The 20,514-nt window shown below is 41.6% G+C and overlaps 1 protein-coding gene across 5 annotated transcripts in view; it reads left to right on the forward strand.

Annotated features, from left to right (window-relative positions):
- Positions 1-20,514, forward strand: part of Osbpl8 (oxysterol binding protein like 8) — a 138,006-nt gene that overhangs the window by 17,810 nt on the left and 99,682 nt on the right. For 3 of the 5 annotated variants that reach the window (XM_021173759.2, XM_029482543.1, XM_029482546.1), the window contains exon 2: positions 18,865-18,970. In XM_021173759.2, coding sequence (XP_021029418.1) covers positions 18,929-18,970 — 42 coding nt within the window. In that variant the 5' untranslated portion in view covers positions 18,865-18,928. Of the gene's footprint in view, positions 1-18,864; positions 18,971-20,514 lie in introns of those variants that run through there. The other 2 variants (XM_029482548.1, XM_029482547.1) reach the window with 2 other exon arrangements.

Here is a 20,514-nt window from a genome sequence, read left to right on the forward strand (position 1 = left end):
ATTGAAAATGATGTCAGAAAAAGGGGTAGGGGGCAGAGTGGGTGTCAGAAACCAGATTCAAACCCAACATTTCTTATTTCCTAGGGTAACCAGTAGGTGGGTCTGCTACTTTAAAGATAACAATGACCTAAAACTGGAAAAAATAACTTCCTGGAAGCTTATGGTGGTTGTATTTGTGTGTGTGTCACTTGGGGCAGGGGAAGTTATTTAGATAGTGTCTCATTTAGCCCAAGCTGGCTTTGAATTCTCTATTTTGTTCAGGCTGGTCTTGAAATCTTAATCCTCCGTCCAGTCTCTATCTCCTAGATGTTGAGATTATAGCCATTCACTCTAGGCCAGGCCTGAATATATTTTTGATTGAAAATTTAAATCACGTTTTGGGGGTGTTGGGAATGTTTTGATTTGTTTTGAGACTTATGTCATCATCTTACAGTGAGTGCCTTGGAAAAGCTGGGTGGGGGCTGAGGCATTAGAGCCACTGAGAGAAAGCCAGGTATGCTTTTCCACTCTTTGGCTTCCGCCTTAACATTATTTGGCAAGCTTGCTCAGGAAAGGCAGTCTTAGCTTTAAGTTGGATGAAGGTGTTGTTTTTTGAATTACCATTAATATTATTATTAATTACATGCTTCTTAAAATAACTTTGGGGCTGAGGGTGGGGAGCATTGTGTCAGCAGGAGGGGCAGGAGTTTAAGTTCATGTTTGGCTGTATAGGAAGTTGAAGTCAGCCTGGACTATATGAGACTGTCTCAAAAACTGAAGCAAACAAAAGGGTAGGGTTTGGATTTTTGCCTGTCATGTTCTAAATTGTTGACTCTTTATTTCCTTGTAGTTTTTCATTTTTGTCTGCTTTTAAGTTTTTATCTCTGTTTTCAGTGTCCCCTGTACATTTATATGCGTGTGCGTGCGTGTGCACACACATAAATGCACATGTGGAGATCAGAGGATACCTTGCAGGAGTTGGTTTTCTTCTACCATGTGGGTCCTGGGCTAGGGTTGACAGCAAATGCCTTTATCCACTGAGCCATCTCACAGGTCCAGTTGGTTTTGCTTTTTTCTTCCTTGTCCATATATATGCTCTTTGTCCTCTACCATGATGTATATCATTCATTGTTCTCTCTGCTTTTTTGTTTGTTTTGGTGCTAGAGATAGAACACAGGGCCCGTGGGGGCTAGGCAAGCATTCCACCTGCAGAACTTCACACCTTCAGCCTTTGTATACTTTATTCATATTTGAATCCACCCCCTTCCCCCTTACAGTTTTCTGTATGGATAATGATAACTGAGGAAACTGCCTATAGGAGGGGCTTATGTAAGCAGAGCTTTAATTTAAACTTCTTTTCTACAAGCCAGTCAGCCTTCCAGCATGGAAGGGGGAGGGGTTCCTGAGCTTGTTTGTGTCTTTAACCAAGGAGCTGTGGACACTTGATAGGCTTTAGGAGAGGGGAAGTCAGTTTTCTTTAAGGGTGGGACCCTGGTAAGTACATTATACTTCAGCCAATAGTCCCACACCTATTAGTATACAGGGAACACAAACTGGACAGGGTGGGCCACTCAGGCTTGGGAGGTAGGAAGCGATCTGGGAGTAGCTGGAGAAGGGTGAAAGGTGAAGAGGAACATTGTGTGGGATTCTCATTGAGTTAATAGGTTAAAAAGATTTTCTTTTAAAAATTTATATCTGCACATATTCCTTCTTTGAATACTCCTGGCTGCTGAGTAGCATGTTTCTTCCTTTAAAAAAAAAAAAAAAAAAAAAAGATTTTTAGTGTAGTGTTCTGCATGCACATATGCCTGCACACCAGAAGAGGGCACCAGATTTCATCATAGATGGTTGGGAATTGAATTTAGGCTCACTGGAAGAGCAGCAAGTTCTCTAACTTCTGAGCCATCTCTCTGCCCCTGAGTAACATGTTTCTAAGATGAATACAAAGTATATTTCCTACCTTAAACAAGAAATTCTCAGTATTTTTCTCTTCTACTCATTTATAGCTGCTTTTGGCATTTCTTGTAAGAATTTTTCTTAATTCCCTTTTAAGTTGTTAAACTCATTCTTCAAGTTAGAGGTGTGTAAATAGATGTTCCATACAGCGTTCCATACTCTCACTCTAACCTCCCATAATGGAGCCTTAAAGAGGCAGGGCAGGTCCTCTATCCTATGGTAAGCATTCTTGAAGGCATTGGTTTAAAATATCCTAAGCCTCATTTAAAAATTTTGTCTATAGCAGTGTTAACCTGTGTTTAAACTTTAAACTTCACATTATTTATTTATTTTGTGTATATGTGTGTATGTGTGTGGGGCATGCATAGGACAATTGTCTCAGAGGACAGTTTGAGTATTCGTTCTTTGATTCTACTGTGTGGGCACCAGGGATTAAACCAAGCAGCAGGTAGGAGGTACCTTTATTTGCTGAGCTGTCTCAGCAGCAGATAGCCCCAAAGACTGGGATTATGCTTACATAGTATAACTTGCTAAACTTAAAGACGTAACTTATGTTTCTTAAGAGTGATAAATTCTTTTTTTTAATTTTAAGTATCAATATTTTAATGCACTTTAATCAAAATATAATTATATTATCTCTCCTTTTCCCTTTCCTTTCTCCAGCCCCTCCCAGCTCCCTTCCCCCAAGTCCTTTCATACCCCCTCAAATTGATAGCCTCTTTTTCTTTATTATTGTTACATATATATGCACAAATATACAAATAGTCTGCTAAGTCTCTTTCTGTTGCTTGTGTGTATATTGTTTCAGGGTTGACCACTTTGTATTGAGTAACCAATGGGGGCATTCAACCCTCGGGTTAATTCTCTCCCTCTGATCAGTCATTGCTTGCCTCTCTTTGACTAGGAGTAGGACCCCATCTGGTTTTCCTCCTGCATTAGCATGTCGATATTGTCATTGTTCAAGTTTTGTTTATGCAGCCATCTCTAGGGTAGATCAGGTAAATGGTCTCACAGACTTCCTGGTATTTTGGCACTTAAGAGTCTTTCCACCCTTCTTCCATGATCTTTCCTGAGCCATAGATGCTGGAGCTGTGCTGCTTATATAGTCGGATCCCCATAATCCTTTGGTCTTTGCATTGTGTACAGTTGTGGTTTTCTGTAATGGTTTCAATTTTCTCTATAGAGAGGATTCTTTAATGAGGCATAAGCACTACACTTCTGTGTTAGTATAAGGATAAAACTTAACATGTCTTTAGAAATGATGCAGGTCTAGCAAAGTGGTGGTAGTAGATTCTCCTTGGCTGTACAAAAGCTGTCTATTTTGATGCAATCCCATTTGTCAATTCTTGTTACTATTTCCTTAACTTTTAAAATCCTACACAGAAAATCCTTGCCTCTGCGTGTATCTTGAGGTGTTTTCCTTATGTTTTCTTCTAGTTATTTCAAAGTTCCACATTTTCCATTATAGTTTTTTATTCACTTTGAATTAACTTTTGTACAGAATTAAACATACAATCTAGTTTTAGTCTTTGCATATGGATATTTTGTTTCCCCAGCACCATATGATAAAAGGCTGTCATTCCTCCAGCATTTGGGTTGTTTGACATCTTTGCTGAGAATAAGGTAACTGTAGCAGTGCGGGTTTATCTGTGTGTCCTCTGTCAAACCTCACGTGTCTATGTGTGTGTGTTCATACTAGTATTTACTATGGCTCTGCAGCATAATTTTAAATCAGGTGTTATAATGCCTCTAGCATTATTCTCATAATTGCTTCCATATGACTTTTAGGATTGCTTTGTTGTTGTGTCCTATCTATGTGAAATATACAATTGGAATATTGATGAGGAGTCCATTGAATCGATGGGCTACATTTAGAAATATAATATTTTGACAATATTAATTGTTGCATGTAATATTAAAAATCAGTCCATGCTATTGCGGGCTACTCTCCGGCCCTGGCAGTCTCGCTGCCTCCAAAGCTTACCCCATGAGACATCCGCCCAATTTCTCACAGTCCCAGTCATTTAACCCCTGCAGCTGGCTGCTGTCAAACCTATAAGCAATCCCAAATTTCCACTGCTAGCTGGGGATGCACTCTTGCAAACCCATGCTCTGCCAGGGTTACCTTCCCCTAGAGCTCAGTTCAATGGCTGCGAAATGGAAAACCACAGACAATCTTAGTATAACAGTCACTGGGCTCGGAATCTAGCATTCTAATTTCCCCAGCTATTCCATGTTAGAAATCTTCCAGTGACAGGTCCTGGTGGATTAACCACCTGAACTAACAGCCTCTGGCCTACGTCTTGTCTGCTTCCCTCCCACCATCCAAAAGCGAGTGATAAATGCTTTAAAAATGTTCTATACCTTAGAATTCTATCATGAAAAACATAAAGGAGAAATCATGTATGATTCTGTACAATATCACACACACAATGTGTGTGTGTAAATATGTAGTTCAGGTGAGTGTGTATATGTGTGTTCAGGAGGGAGAAAGCAACATTCTTTAAGGCTTCCCCTCTGCTCTATACTCGCCAAGACCCTTAACTGGATGTGACTGTTTTTGTTTTGTTTTGTTTGTTTGTTTTTTGAGACAGGGTTTCTCTGTGTAGCTCTGGCTGTCCTGGAACTCACTTTGTAGACCAGGCTGGCCTCAAACTCAGAAATCCNAGTGCTGGGATTAAAGGCGTGCGCCACCACTGCCTAGCTTGGGTGTGACTGTTATGGATCTGATAAAACCTTTGTTTTCTACACCCGTTTACCAAAATGGTTACTATTGCTGTGATGAAACACTGCGGCCAAAAGCAAGTTGGCAATGAAGGCTTTATTTCTCTCACAGTTCGCATTAACAGTTTATCAGCAAAAGTAGTGAGTACAGGAACTCAAGCAGGCCAGGAACCTTGAGACAGGAGCTGATGTAGAGACCATAGAGGGATGCTGCTCACTGCCTTGCTGCTCCTCATGGTTTGCTCAGCCTGCTTCCTAATAGGAACGACCAGCCCAGGGATGGCACCACCCACAGTGGGCTGGGCCCTGCCCCATCAATCATTAATGAAGAAAGTGCCCTGCCGGTGTGTGAACATTCTCATCTTCTGAAGGCATTTTCTCAGTTGAGGTTCCTCCTCTCAGATGACTGACTGTAGCTTGTATCAAGTTGACATAAAACCAGCCAGGCAGAGACTTAATCTTGTAGCCTTACTTCCTGCAATAGCTCCCCTGTTTTGTTTCAAGGTCAACAGTGCTGATCTTTCAAGTTTCATTTTTCACTCACTGTGTCTCGTTTTCTCATCGCACATTATTCTTAGGCTGAGAATGAAATGGCTCAGAATTTTAACTTGGTATTTCAGCTGTCCTTTCTAAGAAATAAGGATACTTTCTAAATAAAATGTAGAAGATAATCACTGTTGTACATACAGAATCCCAGTGAAAATCTGTTAGTTTGAGTATTATAAAAAGAGCAATTCTGTGTTCCTTCATTATTTTACATTTGAACATGGCCACGACTGAGAAGTGATTATTAAAGTGAAATAATATAAAATATTTTTCAAAATGAAAGCATTTATTTTTACTTTATTTTACTCAGCACCTGTAATCCCAGCTCTGGGTTGCCAAGGCAGGTGGATCTTGAAATCCAGGCCAGCTTGAGCAACATGAGATTAAAGCCAGTGTAGGATGCGTGTCAGTACTGTCTCAGAAGTGTACACACACACACACAGAGAATTATCACATTGTTTCATATTAGGTTTCTTGAAATATATTGTAATGTCATGAGATCATTGCTTTATTTAGTTTTAATCTTTACTTATTTATAAATCCTGTAGTCTAGATTGTCCTTGAGTTTTCTCAGTAAGAAAAGGAATCTGTGGCCTTAATTTCCTGATCCTTTGCCTCAGTGCTGGGATTACAGGCATGGTGAATAGTTTTCTGGGGAGAGTTTTTACATCTTGATTTCCAACTGAACTGAATTGAGATTCTGAAAAACTGTAAAAGCTTTCAGAGTTTCTTTAGCACACGGTGACAGATGCACAGCAGGCCCATATGCTGTGGGTCTATTATTATAGTTCAATCATTATTCTTGCTTTAGAGAAGGGCTATGGCTGAGTTCCAAGAGAGTGAAACTGGTGAACATGGATATTCACATTGTTTTCAACAGGAAGAGCTCTAGATCTTCAGCTGCCTCTGTGTCTCACACATAACATTGCATCTCCTAGATGAAGAAGCTACAATTCTGGATGTTACTGTGAAATTTAAATGGGTATCTGAATCAGATGGAAAGACACTCTGATTTTTTTCTCCCACATATGGACTTGATGCCATAGGCACACTAATTCTTCCATCTCCTCACCACTGCTCCTTTACGCCTCCGTGCTTCTGTCAGTGCCAGTCCCTCCACCTGCCTGTCCCTCCACCTGTCTGACCCTCCACTTGCTGTACACTCCCTTCTTTATTTTCCTTTCAAAACTTGCATGCAAAATTCTTTCCTCTAGAAAGCCCTCATCATTGCCTCCATCTTTGTTTTACCTAAATACAGACAGGAGATCTAATGCTGTGAGCTGTGTTGCTCTTAGTTGCCAGCACCCATGTGGGGCTAAGATTAACTGCCCCGTCTAATTGTCACAGCTGCTCTGTGACTTCCATTTCACAGACAGGGCAACAGAGCAAATGGACTTCTCATTTACCACATGCATTTCTTAAGGCAAACTCTTAGGTTTAGCTGTGCTAAAATTTGAACATTTTAAAAGTTAGTGTGTATGTATTGAGATAGGATCTCAGTGTGTTGCCCAGGCTGGCCTTAGTTCACTGTGTAACACAGGCTGTAGGCAGGCCTCAAAGTCATGATGATCCTTCTGCCTCAGCCTTCCAAGTGCTGGACTTAGAGGTATGTACAGGACACCCAGAGCTTTGCTTGGAATAGTATAGCCCCTCCCCTCCCCTCCCTCTCTCTCATTGTTCTCATATGTTAAAACACAACTTTAAACTCCCCAGACTACTTTACTCAGGTATGGTGTGCATGGAATTAAAAAAAAAAAAAAGTACCCATTTAAAAGAACAGTTTGTAGTTTTGTAGTCGTAGACACCCATGAAATTTGCACCACAGTGTAAACAGTTTTCCCAGTAGCCCTTTAAAATTCATGCATGCCTTTTCCCTTCATCTCTCTTCTTGCCCACTTTCCCCCAGATAACAGCTGATCCATTCATACAGTTAGAGTATATACGCTGGCCTGACTTCTTTGCTTGGCGTACGTTTTAGAGTGTTCCCTTTTATGGCTGGATGCTGTTGCGTGTATGTGACTATGGTACAGTTCAGTTATTTGCTCACTTGTTAACAGGCGTTTGGCTTGTTTCATGTTTCTGCCTGTTATAAGTGAAGCTGTTACAGAAATGAAATCTATGTTACAGGTCTTTGGCTGGCTACATTTCCATCTCTCTTGGGCCTACAATGGAGGAGTGTTTTATTTACTTCTTGTTCATTATCATCAATACTTACATTTTCATTTAAAAGTATTTTAGCTCTCCTTGTCATTCTTCAGTAGTGTGTTATGTGGCTTTTCTTCACATCTCTTTGATGGCTACTGGAACTGACCACCTTGCTTAAACTGGTCGTATGTATCTTTTTTTCCTTCCTTATTTCTTTTTAAAGGCAGTGTCTTATATTGTAGCCTTTGATGGTTTTGCACTCACAGCAGTCCTGCCTTAACCTTCTGAGTGGGGGAATTATAGATGTGATCTATAAGTCTGGCTCTAGAATCTTTAATCTGCTTTCAAATTAGTGCTTCTTCTCATCTTGTTTTTTTTTTAAACCAATTTTCTATTGACTTAAAAATTATTTCTTGAGATTTTATGTATATGGATGAAAACATCCATTGTAGGCCCAAGAGAGATGGAAATGTAGGCAGCCAAAGACCTGTAACATAGATGTTTTTGTCTGCATGTATGTCTGTGTAGCACATGCATCTAGTACTCTAGAGCAGGGAGGCCGGCAGAGGGTGTTATTCTTTAGAACTGGAGTTACAGATAGTTGTGAGCCACCATGTGGTTGCCAGGAACCGGACCTAGGACCTCTGAAAGAGCAGACAGTGCTCCTAACTTCATTTCTCCAGTGCCTCCCTCTCCCACTGACCTAGGAATTTATATGTAACTGTTATTTTTCTGAGCCATGTTTCATGTAGAGCAGTCTGATGTCAGACTCCTCGGAAACTGTGGATGATTTTGAACTTCTGGTTTCCTTCCTTTCCCTCCTAAGTGGTGGGATTCCAGGTGTCACGCCTGGTGATGGGGCTTTGTGCACACTATGCATGCTTGCAAGCACTCTGCCATCTCTGTTCCTAAAACTATGATTTTGAGCAAGAGTTTAATTTTTATGATGTCTGGCACATGAAGTGCAGGTACTCCCCCCTCGTCGTTTATATTTTTGATCTCCTGAGAAGTTTTGTTTTTGTTTTTGTTTTTACCAGTTCTCCAGCAGAGACTTAAGCTAGCTGGTTCTGGGGTATAAGTGCTGCTTATGTTAAGGAAGAGTCAGAGAGAACTTTGAGCTGGTCCGTAGGGGTCTTCTTAAGCTGTGCTGTCAGTGGTTTCAGAACTAACTATGACTTACAAAGGTGTGGCTTGCTGTGTGATTTTTAACTATTATATGTACAAGTGCTTTGCCTAAAATGCTTGTAAATTACTATAGTGACCAAACAGGTCAGTAGAGGGCATCAGATTCCCTGGAACTGGAGTTACAGATAGTTGGGAGCCACTGTGTGTGTGTGTGTGTGTGTGTGTGTGTGTGTGTGTGTGCTGGAAATCAAATCCAGGTCCTGGAGAGTAACAGCCAGTGTTGTCGTTTTTTTTTTTTTTTTTTTTTTTTTTTTTTTTTTTGTTTACCCTATTTTGAGATAGTCACACTATGTGGCCCTGAACTTGCTGTGAAGACTAGGCTGGCTCTGTACTATAAGGGATCCACCTGTTTCTGCCTCTCATGTGCTGACTTAAAGGCATATGTCATCCCATCTCACTAGCTTGCTAATTTTAAAGAAGATCTGGGGTTTGGGGCTGAAGTAACTCAAGTTGTGTATCAGAATACAGCATTTAAATGTAAAATCTGGGATTTGGGGTATAGCTCAATGGTGGAAACCTTTCTATTACTGACCGTTTCTCAGAAGAGAAACTTTGCTTGGGCAGTTTGAACAACAGGCGGGCATTAGGAACGTGAAGAGTAGAGCAGGTTGTTACAGAATCTGCAAAGGTGCAGGAGCTGAGCTCTGGAAGTGGCTCACAGTAGCAGGTCCTGGAGAACAAGCCCAAGGCTAGATCATGAAGAGATGTAGTGGGAAGACCTGTGAGGGAGACCTTTACATAATTTTGAGAAACAAAGAACAAGACAGGATTTATAGTTATGAAAAATAATAGATGGCACAAAACTGAAGACACCAGAGGCCCTTCCTCTTTAAAGAGTACAGGTAGAAGTAGAAGGATCGCAGGGTAGGCCACGGAGAGTGCAGATGAGAAATGGAGAACTCTATTGTGGGAGAGCCGCATGGTGGGTTGAGGCGAGCCCTTCAGGAGAGAGTTACTGAGGAGGCAGTTGAGGGGGCTAGTGATGGGACTGGGAATAGTCAGCCTGTGACGGCAGCTGAAGCCAGGGATGTCTACAGAGTGACAGAAGGCGAGAGGAGGAGACACAGGGAAGCTTCATTAGCGCTGTGCAGTGCACACTAGAGAAATAAGAATAACCTACAAGACCATTTTATTACAGCTGGGGAACAGGAAGGATGTTTAACACTGTGTTTATTTAACACTGTGAATTCAGAATTCCACTAGGCTTTGAGATGATAATGAAGGTCTGTCTCTGTTAATTTCATGGTTTAAAAAGAAAAAAACTCAACTTTTAAAACATTCATTGGAGGAGCTAAAGAGATGGCTGAGCAGTTTAGAGTACTTGTTGATCTTGCAAAAGACTCACTTTCAGTTCCAAGCCCCTGCATGTATATTCAGGAGTCTCATCTACTCTTGTTTCCTGCATAACGATTCAACTTTTTTTATTTTGCTATTTTCAGTTGTAGTCTTTTGGGGACTGGAAAAATGGCTCAGCAGTTAAGAGGTGCATATTATTCTTGCAGAGTATGGATTCCGTTGTCAGCACCAATGTCAGTGAGAGTGAAGTCAAACAAGTCTTTGAAGACCATGAGATCTTCTAGCTAACAAGTTAGTTGTAGTTTAAAGTGATCATACTTGGGGCTGAGAGATGGTTTATCAGTTAAGAGCATTTGCTGCTTTTCTAGAGGAGCGGAGTTTTGTTCCCAGCAGTCCTGTTGGGTCACTCATAACCTTGTGTAATTCTAGTTCTAGGGGATCAAATGTCCCTTTCTGGTCCTTCCAGGTACCTGCACTTAAAGTACACACACACTCACACTCGCACTCACACAGATGCATACACTTCACACATGAGAGAGAACATTAAAAAAATAAAAGTAAATCTAAAGTAATGATACTTTTCAAAAGTGGCTCTTAGGGATGAATTCACAACTGATATGAGAAAGCTGCTAGGGCTAGCCTGGGGCATCCAGCAGATAGACACACACCCAGCTGCCTCAGGTACCACTACAGTAGATGGATGTGTGATGGAGAGATGGGAAAGATGAGTATGTGGTGGAGAGATGGAAGAGAAAGCAAGGCTGAGAGGTTCATATGATGTGGAGAAAGGTGGAACTTGAGACTTGATGGTGGTGAGGAGCAAGCAAATAGGAGGAGGCCATTGTGAGGTTCTGGCCCAGGCTGTCACCAAGAGCCAAGTCTGGGTCCATGGCCCTGTTATAGCTGGAGTCTGTGTCCATGTCTGTGGCCAGAGTTAACTACTGTTTTAGTTAGGGTTTCCATTGCTGTGAAGAGACACCATAGACCAAAGCAACTCTTCATAAGGATAACATTTAATTGGGGCTGGCTTACGAGGTTTAGTTCCGAGGTTTAGTTTATTATCATCAAGAAGGGAGTATGGCAGCTCCCAGGCAGGCATAGTGCTGGAGGAGATGAGAATTCTATGTCATGTTCCCAAGGCAACCAGGAGAAGATTGTCTTCCAGGTAGCTTGGAGAACGGTCTCAATGTGATGCATTTCCTCCAACACCCACTCCAACAGGGCCATTTCCCTGGCCAAGCATATTCAAACCACCACAGTGAGTAAAGGCCAAGTGGATGGATGTCTGGTCTGGGTTGCCATTGGAGACCTTGTGGATATATGAGGCTGTGCTGCCTTGGCTGCTGATGGGGCAGGGGCATCCCTGGGTCTGTGGTCCTTTGCACTCTGGGTCTTCGTTAATGTCCCAGGCTCTTATTACCACCAAAAGCCATGCAGATGCCCCTGGTCTGGATTGCTGCCTGAAGCACTGTGCTAGCCCTGCCTCTTGCTGGCCACCACACTCAGAAGAGCTGTCCCTATCTCTTGCCTGGGCAGCACAATAGAGCTGACCCTGATGAAGTGGAAGCACTGGTGAACTGGCTCCATCCTTCATCTACTGTAGGGTGGGGTGGGCAAGAGGTGCTCCCTCTCCCCTCCTGCCTGTAGCATGTGGATGAGCTGACCCTGCAGTCATGAGAACAGGAAAGCTGGCTCTACCCCTAACTGGCTGCAGCTCTTAGAGTGTGGGGCTCTGCACCAACAGTGGAGCTGGCCCTGGTGGTGAAGGCAGAGGAGCCTGCCCTGAGGACACGAGAACAGAGGAGCTGCCCCTGCCCCTTATTGGCTACTGTATTGGGTGAGCTAGCAGGACAGTGCTGGAGAGCTTGCCCTAGTGATACCCGTGCAGGAGAACTGGCAGGCTGACCAACTTGCCTACCTCCCAGACCCAGATCTGGGGCTTTGAATGGCCCACCGCAACATCTACTGGATTTACGATCTGCTGGAGCAAGTGAAGGGGCCAGCCCTAGAGATCCAAGCTGCAGGATCTCCATGACACCAGCATATCTGAGAGGAGTCCTAGTGAGGACCCAATATTGATGGTGCAGCAGGAGGCCACGGACCACACCAGTGACTCACTGCCATGAACAGATGTATGGAGAGGGTATACGGGGTGAAACACTGTGACACCACAGCTTCCATAGCAAGTTTTGGTTTTTAATTCTAATTTTATTTTCTTCTAGCGGGGAGGTTGCAAGGGTAGAGGAGGATGGACACAGAGGGACAGGGACATAAGTGGTATTGGAGCTCATGTTGTGAAGCTTACAGTGAATCAATACAAAGGGTTTTTTGTTTGTTTGTTTTTGTTTTTAAAAGAATGCTGCTAAGCTCCCATATGTCATTGTCCTAGTTAGGGTTTCTATTGCTGTGATGAGATACATGACCAAAGCAAATAGGAGAGAAAACAGTTTATTTCGCTCACAGTTACATAAAACAGTTGATAATCAAAAGTAATGAGAGCAGAAACTTAGGGCAGGAACCTGGAGGCAGGAGCTGATGCAGAGGCCATGGAGGAGTGCTGCTAACTGGCTTGCTCCCCCATGGCTTGCTCAGCCTGCTTTCTTAAAGAACTCAGTACCACCAGCCCAGGGATGGCAGCACCCACAATGGTCTGGGTCCTGTCCCATCAATCACTAATGAAGAAAATGCTTTACAGCTGGATCTTAGAGAAGATTTTTCTCAACTGAGGCTTCCTCCTCTCTGATGATACTGTAGTGTGTGTCAAAGTGACATAAGACTATCCAGGACACTCATGATGTATTAGGGTCAATGGGCCACTTTTTTGTAAAAGTGATTTTATTAGAAATTTAGAATTTGAATCTTATAAAAGGACTTTAAAATTCTGTTCACTTACTTATTTTTTTTAATTCTTAGGGATTAAATATAGATTCTTGAAAATGACAGGCAAGTACCTGCCGCTGAGCTACAGATGACCGAATGATTCTTTGTTTTTTGCTTGCTTTTTTGAGCTAGGGTTTCTCTGTGTAGTTCTAGCTCGCCTGGAACGCAAAGAGAACTGCAGCCTCTGGCTCCTTGGTGCTGAGATTGCAGGTGTGCACTGCCATGGCCGCATCCCTCCTGTTTGTTACTCACTTTCTTTAAAAGAGAAAGAAAAGGTGTGCAGAGTAAACTCTGCTCTTCTGTCCCCATTTGAACTTACATACCATTTCTAAAGTCAGTATGTTTAGGTTAAGAATAAAAGGAGCCTGCCGGCTGCTTGGTTGCAGTTTTGAGTATATAAATTAATTTGAAAGAAGTAACAACTTTTAATACATTTAATTTGATTTAATCATGTGTATGTCTCTGTGTGTGTCGGTATATGGATGTATGCTGATGAGTGTAGGTGCCCGAGGAGACCAGTGGTGTCAGATTCCCTTGGAACCAGAGAAGCAGGTTGTTGAGAACCCCTACCCACATGGGCTGGAGCATCTGTAACAGCAGTGCACGCCCTTTACTGCCAAGCAAGCTCTAACCTGAGAATTAACACTTTAAAAGTATCAAGGCCAGGAACATGGTATAAATCTTATTGGTTTAGATTTTCTTTATTTCTTTTGTGACATTTTGCAGCTTTGTATGTATGAGTCATTTTCTCAAAGTTGCTGATATGTAGGGACAGAGTCCATTTTCTTTATAAATTTTGCTAACTGTTCTGTGTTAACCTTGATCTCAGTTACAAAGTCCTCAGAGGACAACTTAAAAGGGAAGACTTGCTTGGCTTATGGTTTCGGTCCATAGTCAGCGCTCTGGATTGCTTTGGGCCTCAAACATTTGATGGAAAGAGCACATGAGGAAACTGGAGTGTCAGTTCACAGCAGCCATCAAGCAGACAGCAGTGACAGGAAGTGGCCTTGGCCAGGAGAAGCCCTTCAAAGACGTCCTGACCTGCTTCCTCCCTAGGTCCCATCCTTCACAGTTCAGTATTCACGAGTGCTCTAACTTAAGAAATTTGATCCACCAAAAGATTGAGCCATTGATTTTTGTCAGAGCTGTTATGGGCATGTCCTTCCATCCATCTTTCTGGGGTGTCCTGTAATACTGGGTGGCTACAAATGGCATGAGCCTAGCTCGGTATATGCTTCTTCCTCCCTTTGCTCTGTGACCAAAATAAGCCCAAAATACAAAATAAATTTTATAAAATTTAGTTTCTGTACTTTGATAGGCTAAGTATAGAGATGGAGGCAGTGTTTTTAGAGTACTGATCTCAAAAGGAAGAGCATGGTCCTTTTTACACTTTGAGTTCAGCTAGGGACTATGTTGAAGTTAACATGTAGCCTTTGAGAAGTGAGACTTGAGTGCTCTGATACAGAGCCCTTTTAAAGTCATTAAGTCTTGTTTGTCTACAGAATCAAGGCGCTCTGAAGAGCTGCTGAGTAACAGAGGAGACGCTTTCCTGTCCTCAAGCCTGTGTTTTGGAACCTAGGACCATTAAGTTTGTTTTCAATTAAAAAAAAACCCTTGCATTTCTTCAGACCTAGCGTTATCCTTCCTAGAGCTTAGGAGATGAATGCACTGACACTTGAAGGCTCTCTGTGTGTTACTTTTCCAGGTGCTGCAACAAAGTAGCCAACAGGTGCAAGGGGGGGGGGNGGGTATTTTTTTGGCTCATGACTCCCGAGTTCAGTTCACTCTGGTAGGGGGCTTGAGGCACCTGGTCAAGCTGCAGAAATAGTTAGGATGCAGAGACAGATGGAAACGGGTGCTCAGCTTCCATTGCTTTGATCCTACCCGGGGTCCAGCTTCATGCATGATGGATGATGACACCCATAACCAGGGAGGCTCAGCCACCTTCTCCCTTCAGGAGTTTTGCTATTAGCAGTGTTTAACTTTGTTTTCAAAGTTGATGAATTTATTAGGCTTTCCCTTTTTCTGCTCCCTTTATTAATTACACATGCTAGCTATGATTTTTATTATGTGTGTATATGTCCTTTTTCTGTAGAGTGAGTTTATCTTTGTAAAGAGTAATGATAGAAAATTCTTCAAACTGAATGCTAAAAAGATTTTTAAAAAAGATAAATATTGATCTTTTAAAACATAAGTAACACATGGCCCTGAACTGAGCTTGCAACTCATTTCCCAAGAAGATCAGGTCTTCTTTAAGTTTCATCTGTTACGTGTGCAGACTGTCACTTTAGGTTTCTAGACTAACTTGCCTCAGAGGCATGTCTTCATGTTCATTTGCTTCGTTTGCCTTTTTTTTTTTAATTTGAAGATTTATTGTATTGTATGAATGTTTTCCTTGATGTATGCATATGTACCACATACATGCCTGGAGCCGGAGGTCAGAGGAGGGGTTGAATCCTTTAGAACTGAACTTTCAGATGGTTGTGATCCACTATGTAGGTGGTGGAAATCGAATCTGGGTCCTTTCAAGAGCAACGGCTGCTCTTACAGCAGAGCCATCTCTCCAGTCTTCAGCGGTGTCCCTGATAGCTCCATTCAGAGCTCTAAGTTTTGCCTCCTGAGTGTCCACCTGGAGACAAGCTCATATCCATTTATGTTCTTCCCAAGTGTTCCTACAATATACTGAGTACCTGCTAGTGGTGACTGTATTTTGTATTTTTAGCTGCTTAGGGCAAAAATGCTTGCCAGATTTCCCAACCTACTCTGTAGTTTATATATGGCTCATCAATGATAATTTGACTATATGGTCAGGCACCACCCACCATGTCCTCTGCCTTTCTGCAGCATGCCACCATTGTCTCTTATGTAGATTATAGCAGCAAGGACTTACTTGTCACTGTTCAGAGCTAGCAGCTAGAGCAATCCCACACAAGTTGAATCTTCTCTGGTACGTTGTTTTCAGCAGTAACCTTCAGTCCTGTTTGTCTTGTCAGACTGACCGATTCAGGAGCTAGGGGCCCTTCTCTTCTCACTGCTTGCCATCCTCTTCCTTACTAACCTCATCACAGGAATCCCTGCTGCTCTGTGAACATGCCTGGTGTTCCTTCCCCAGAGGCTTTGGACTCGCTGACTTTTCTGTCCCCACTGTTGAGTGGCTCGTTCCCTCCTGCTACTGGGATCCTGACTCTGAATCATCTCTGAGGTCTTCCATCTTATGTGATTCTCCCCGCCGGACCTATGCTCTTCCCTGCCCGAGTTTTCTCTTTAGCACTGAGTGCTATTTAAAAATGATCAGGTTAGATGGCTTTTGAGAAAAACAATTACTACAGATAATTAAGGCAAAAGGAAATGAATATGAGGAATTAGATGCTGAGAAGTTTATTGGGAAAGCTAGAGATGTGAAAGCAGATGAGTTTCTGCCCTTTGATTTTATCACCAGTGATGACTGCAGTTCTCTGGCAGTGCCAAATGGGTAGCTGACAGGGAAGCATTTGGTAATCACTCCAAAACCTCATGGTTATTAAAGTCCATGTTTACTGTGGCCAGATGAAAAACGGATTGGTTTCTGTCTCCTTCGAACCTTCCAAATGTAATTCTGAATGCAAATCATTCGGAACTTCAGAGACAGAGATGTTTACTAAGTGTCTGCCTTTAGCTTCTGTGATGCAGAAGAAAGCAGAAGGCACTGATGAACTCATACTCGTGCCCATGCATATGGATAACATATGGATAAAATATGGACATATGTATGCCACATTAGTAATTTTTCTGTTGCCTTGATAAAACACCATAACCAAAGCAACTTATAGGAAGATTTATTTTGGACTTAGTTCCAGAAGGATAAGAGTCCATTACTATGGTATGACATAAGTATGACAGTGGGGAAGTATGGCAGTAAGCAACACACGTGGTAGCAGGAAGAGCTGAGAGCTCATATCTTGCATACAGGAATAGAAAGAACACACTGGAAATGGTGCTGGCTTTTGAAACCTCAAAACATACTTCCTTTGGCAAGACCATACCTCCAAGACCTACCCAAACAATCTCACCAAACTGGATACCAAGAATGCAGGTGCCTGAGAATATGGGGCACATCCCAGTTAAACCACCACATATGCCTACATATTTTTGGACTTAGAGTTCTACAGAAAAACATAACCAATTGTGTGAGTATGTGTGTGGGTGTGTGTATATATGTGGTGTGTGTAAAAGTGAGTTGGTAGGATATCACATGATTGATTTTGAGAATTGGTTAATGTGATTATAGAGGCTCAGAAATAAAATCTGGGTATAGCTCAGTTAGTAGAATGCTTGCCTAGGCTTTGAGTCCCAGCACTGCATTAAACGGAGTCTGAGAGTGCATGCTTATAATCTCCACCTGTGGGAAGTGAAGACCAAAGAAGCAAAGTTCAAGATCATCCTATGCTAACAACATGCACGCGTGCACGTGCACACACACACACACACACACACACACCCCTAAACAATAAAAAAAACCTCTAAAATTTACAATGCAGACTTTCTTGTTATTTAGAGAACCTTAGTTAGTTTCTCTTCAAAGCTCCAGCTGGTTGAAGCCCACTTACCCTACCAATTTTGAGGAATTGTTTCATTGTGATGGTGAGGTGTGTACTTATGAAATATGCAAGGCACATGGGAAACCTAGAGAGTTGGTAATAGAGTCTTGAATGACAGGCAGTCAGGAAGCAGAATTGCTTCTTTTTAGAGAATGTCAGTCATTACTACTATTAATTTAATAATAATAGCCTTTAACTATGGGGTATATCATAGTAATTTTGTACTTTATGGCTAATAACCACTTATCAGTGAGCACATACCCTGCATGTCCTTTTGGGCCTGGGTTATCTCACTCAGGATGATATTTTCTAGTTCCATCCATATATTGCAAAAATCATGATGTCCTAGTTTTTAATGAAAAAGTATTCCATTGTGTAAATGAACCACAGTTTCTGTATCCATCCTTTGGTTGAGGGGCATCTGAGTTGTTTCCAGTTTCTGGCTATTACGAATAAAGCTATTACGAACATAGTGGACCGAGTGTCCTCGGGGCGTGGTGGGGCATCTTCTGGGAATATGTCCAGGAGCTTCCTTTGTTAATTGCTTTCTCCTTTATACTGAGTTTTAATTGTTGGAGTTGGGTTTCTGTTTTGTTTTTTCTTTATGGTGTCAGCATCTTGTGGCCTTTAAACTCTTAGTTTAATCCTCCTGTTTCAGTCTCGTGTGTGCTGAGGTCACAGGTAACCACACCTGGATCATGATAGATTCATTATTAGGCAAATGTTGGCCATCTATACTTCTTGATTTTCATCAGCTACTCTGAAATCTTACTTATTTACATGTCTGCATACAGATCACATCCTGTCTTACCAACTATTTTATGCCTGTATACACATCATATCCTATCTTACTATTTCCTAGATTGCCAGCTTCAACTCCAGCTCCAGCCTATCCACTTCCCTTTGCTTGTCTTGAATTTTTAAATCACATGTTATTGTCTGATTTGACATTAGTCTACTCGTTTTATATTTGTATAGTAGATTTTTTTATATTTGTATATATACTATTCTTTTGAAGGGATGCCTAAATCATTCAGTTCTAATCTGTGTGGGATTCATGAAATAAGCTAGGTTTTCTTTATTCCGTTGGCACAGACAGAACTGTATTACGATTCAGCATGGGAGCTGCTTTTTGTGTTCTCTTGAGGCAGAGTCTCACACAGCCTCGTCAGTCCTTTGGCTCTGATGCAGGATGGCTGCGTTAGCTTAAACCTGCTTCTGGGGATTTCTTTTTGCTTGGAACACTTTTCTTTTCTTTTCTTTTAAAAAAAATAACGGTTGTTATTTTGTTAGGTGTGTGGTGTTGTATCCCCTGTAACCAGAGTCATAGATGTTGGCTGCCGTGTGGGTATTGGAATGGAACTCAGATCCTCTGAAAGAACAGCAAGTGCTCTTAACCACTGAGCCATCTCTACAGATTAATTCTAAAAACAAACAAACAAAAAGAAACTTTTGTCAAAATCCATTTTTGTTGTTGAATTTTCCAGTAACCTTAGCATAAAATGATTTCCCCCTTCTACTGTAATTAATGACTTATTTTCTACTTACCTAATACACACAATTTTTCTTTTTTTAGGGTTTCCAGACTTATAGGATGGCTAACCATTAATGGAAGGGAAAGCATAAGTCTATCATCCATTATGGAGGCAGGCTTAGCAGACGGAGAACCTGACAGATCTTCGGTGAGTAGTTTAACAACACTAAATAAGGATATGTCATCTACAGCTGGAGAGTGCTGATACAAGCCAGGCTTTATTCTAAAGCATTCATTGAAAGCAAAAGCTTGTTGCTTTAGTTGCTTGGTTTTGCAGGTTTTTTGGAGACAGGGTCTCACAGTGTAGCCCCAGCAGGCTATGAATTCACTGTGATAGACCAAGCTGGACTTGAGTTCCTAGAGCTCTGAGTCCTCTGCCTCCCAAGTGCTGGAATTGAGGCAGGTGCCATAGGCCTTGCAAAAGCCATTTACTTAAACTTCCATGCTGTCATGAGAATTACAGGCTGTCTGCGGCTTGTGGAGCAGAGCCCTGTCGTATTTCTGGTAGTTCTACTTCATATCCTTCTCTATCTCTTCCCAGCCATATTGTCTTAGACATTCTCATGTAATAGTTTGTATTGTTCTTCCAAACCTCTTTTGGCTCTTAGGAAAACCCAAGAAGACATTAAATACCTCTGAGTCTCAAATGTGCAAGGAGCAAGGAGAGTGGATGAAACATTTAAGAGTTAAAGCAAGTGCACTATATAGTATATGGAAATTTGAAGGTTTAATAAGCTATCCTTCCTGAATTAGATTCTGAAATCAAAGTAAATTAAAGCAAGGCAGGAGCCAGCTTTTGTCTTTAATTTACTAAGGAAATGAGTTACTAGTTTTTCAAGGTATTTGTAAACTTTAATTGGGTGGATGGTCTTTGCTTAGGCTCCAGTGTAAGAACAGTGTAATAATTCATAGCAACATGCAGTTTTGATGACTTGGAGTAACTTGATTGAGACCTGTTTTGAACTTCTGGTTCAGATTTGTTCTGGTTCCTTAAACATTAAAAGAAAAAAGGTAAACCTAAAAGTGATCACTTGTTAACAGAGACTGCAATGGATTGGCTTACAGGACACGGTAGCTGGCTAGAAATGGACAACTGATGGGAGGTTATTTTATCTTTATCATTTCAGAAAGATTTGACAATAAACCTTGTATTTAGGGTATTATATTTACGTGACCATAACATCATGTTTAGGAAAACTACTTCACTGTTCTTGTGGCTGAAATGTGCTTGATGCCCTAGTGATGATTAAAAAAAAATGTCAATAATGGGGCTTGCTATATAGAAGGGCCCCAAACCACTGTATTACTGTTCTGAGCAGGAGGTCCTGAGCTATCAAAGAAAGCTACCTAAGCATCAGCAGGAGGGAGCCAGCAAGCAGCTCTCCTCCAGGGTTTCTGCTGAGCTCCCTGTCTGTGAATGAGTTCTTTCCTTGACTTCTCTTGGGAATGGGCAGTAAAGGTGTAAGCCAGATAAATCCTTTCCTTCTTAAATTGTCCTTGTTCAAGGTCTTTTATCACAGCAACAGAAAGGAATGTTTAGTAAAGAAAGCGCTAATCAATAGCATTACATTCTGTAGCAGAGTCTGTATTAATGAAACCTCAGTGGTTTTTTTATTTTCTTTTTTTTAATTCTAAATTCTGTTCCTTGAGAAGTTAGAACAGAGATGTTGGAAAAAGTAGGGGGAAACTGTT

This window comes from Mus caroli, chromosome 10 (assembly GCF_900094665.2).
Source record: "Mus caroli chromosome 10, CAROLI_EIJ_v1.1, whole genome shotgun sequence".
NCBI classification, from domain to species: domain Eukaryota; kingdom Metazoa; phylum Chordata; class Mammalia; order Rodentia; family Muridae; genus Mus; species Mus caroli.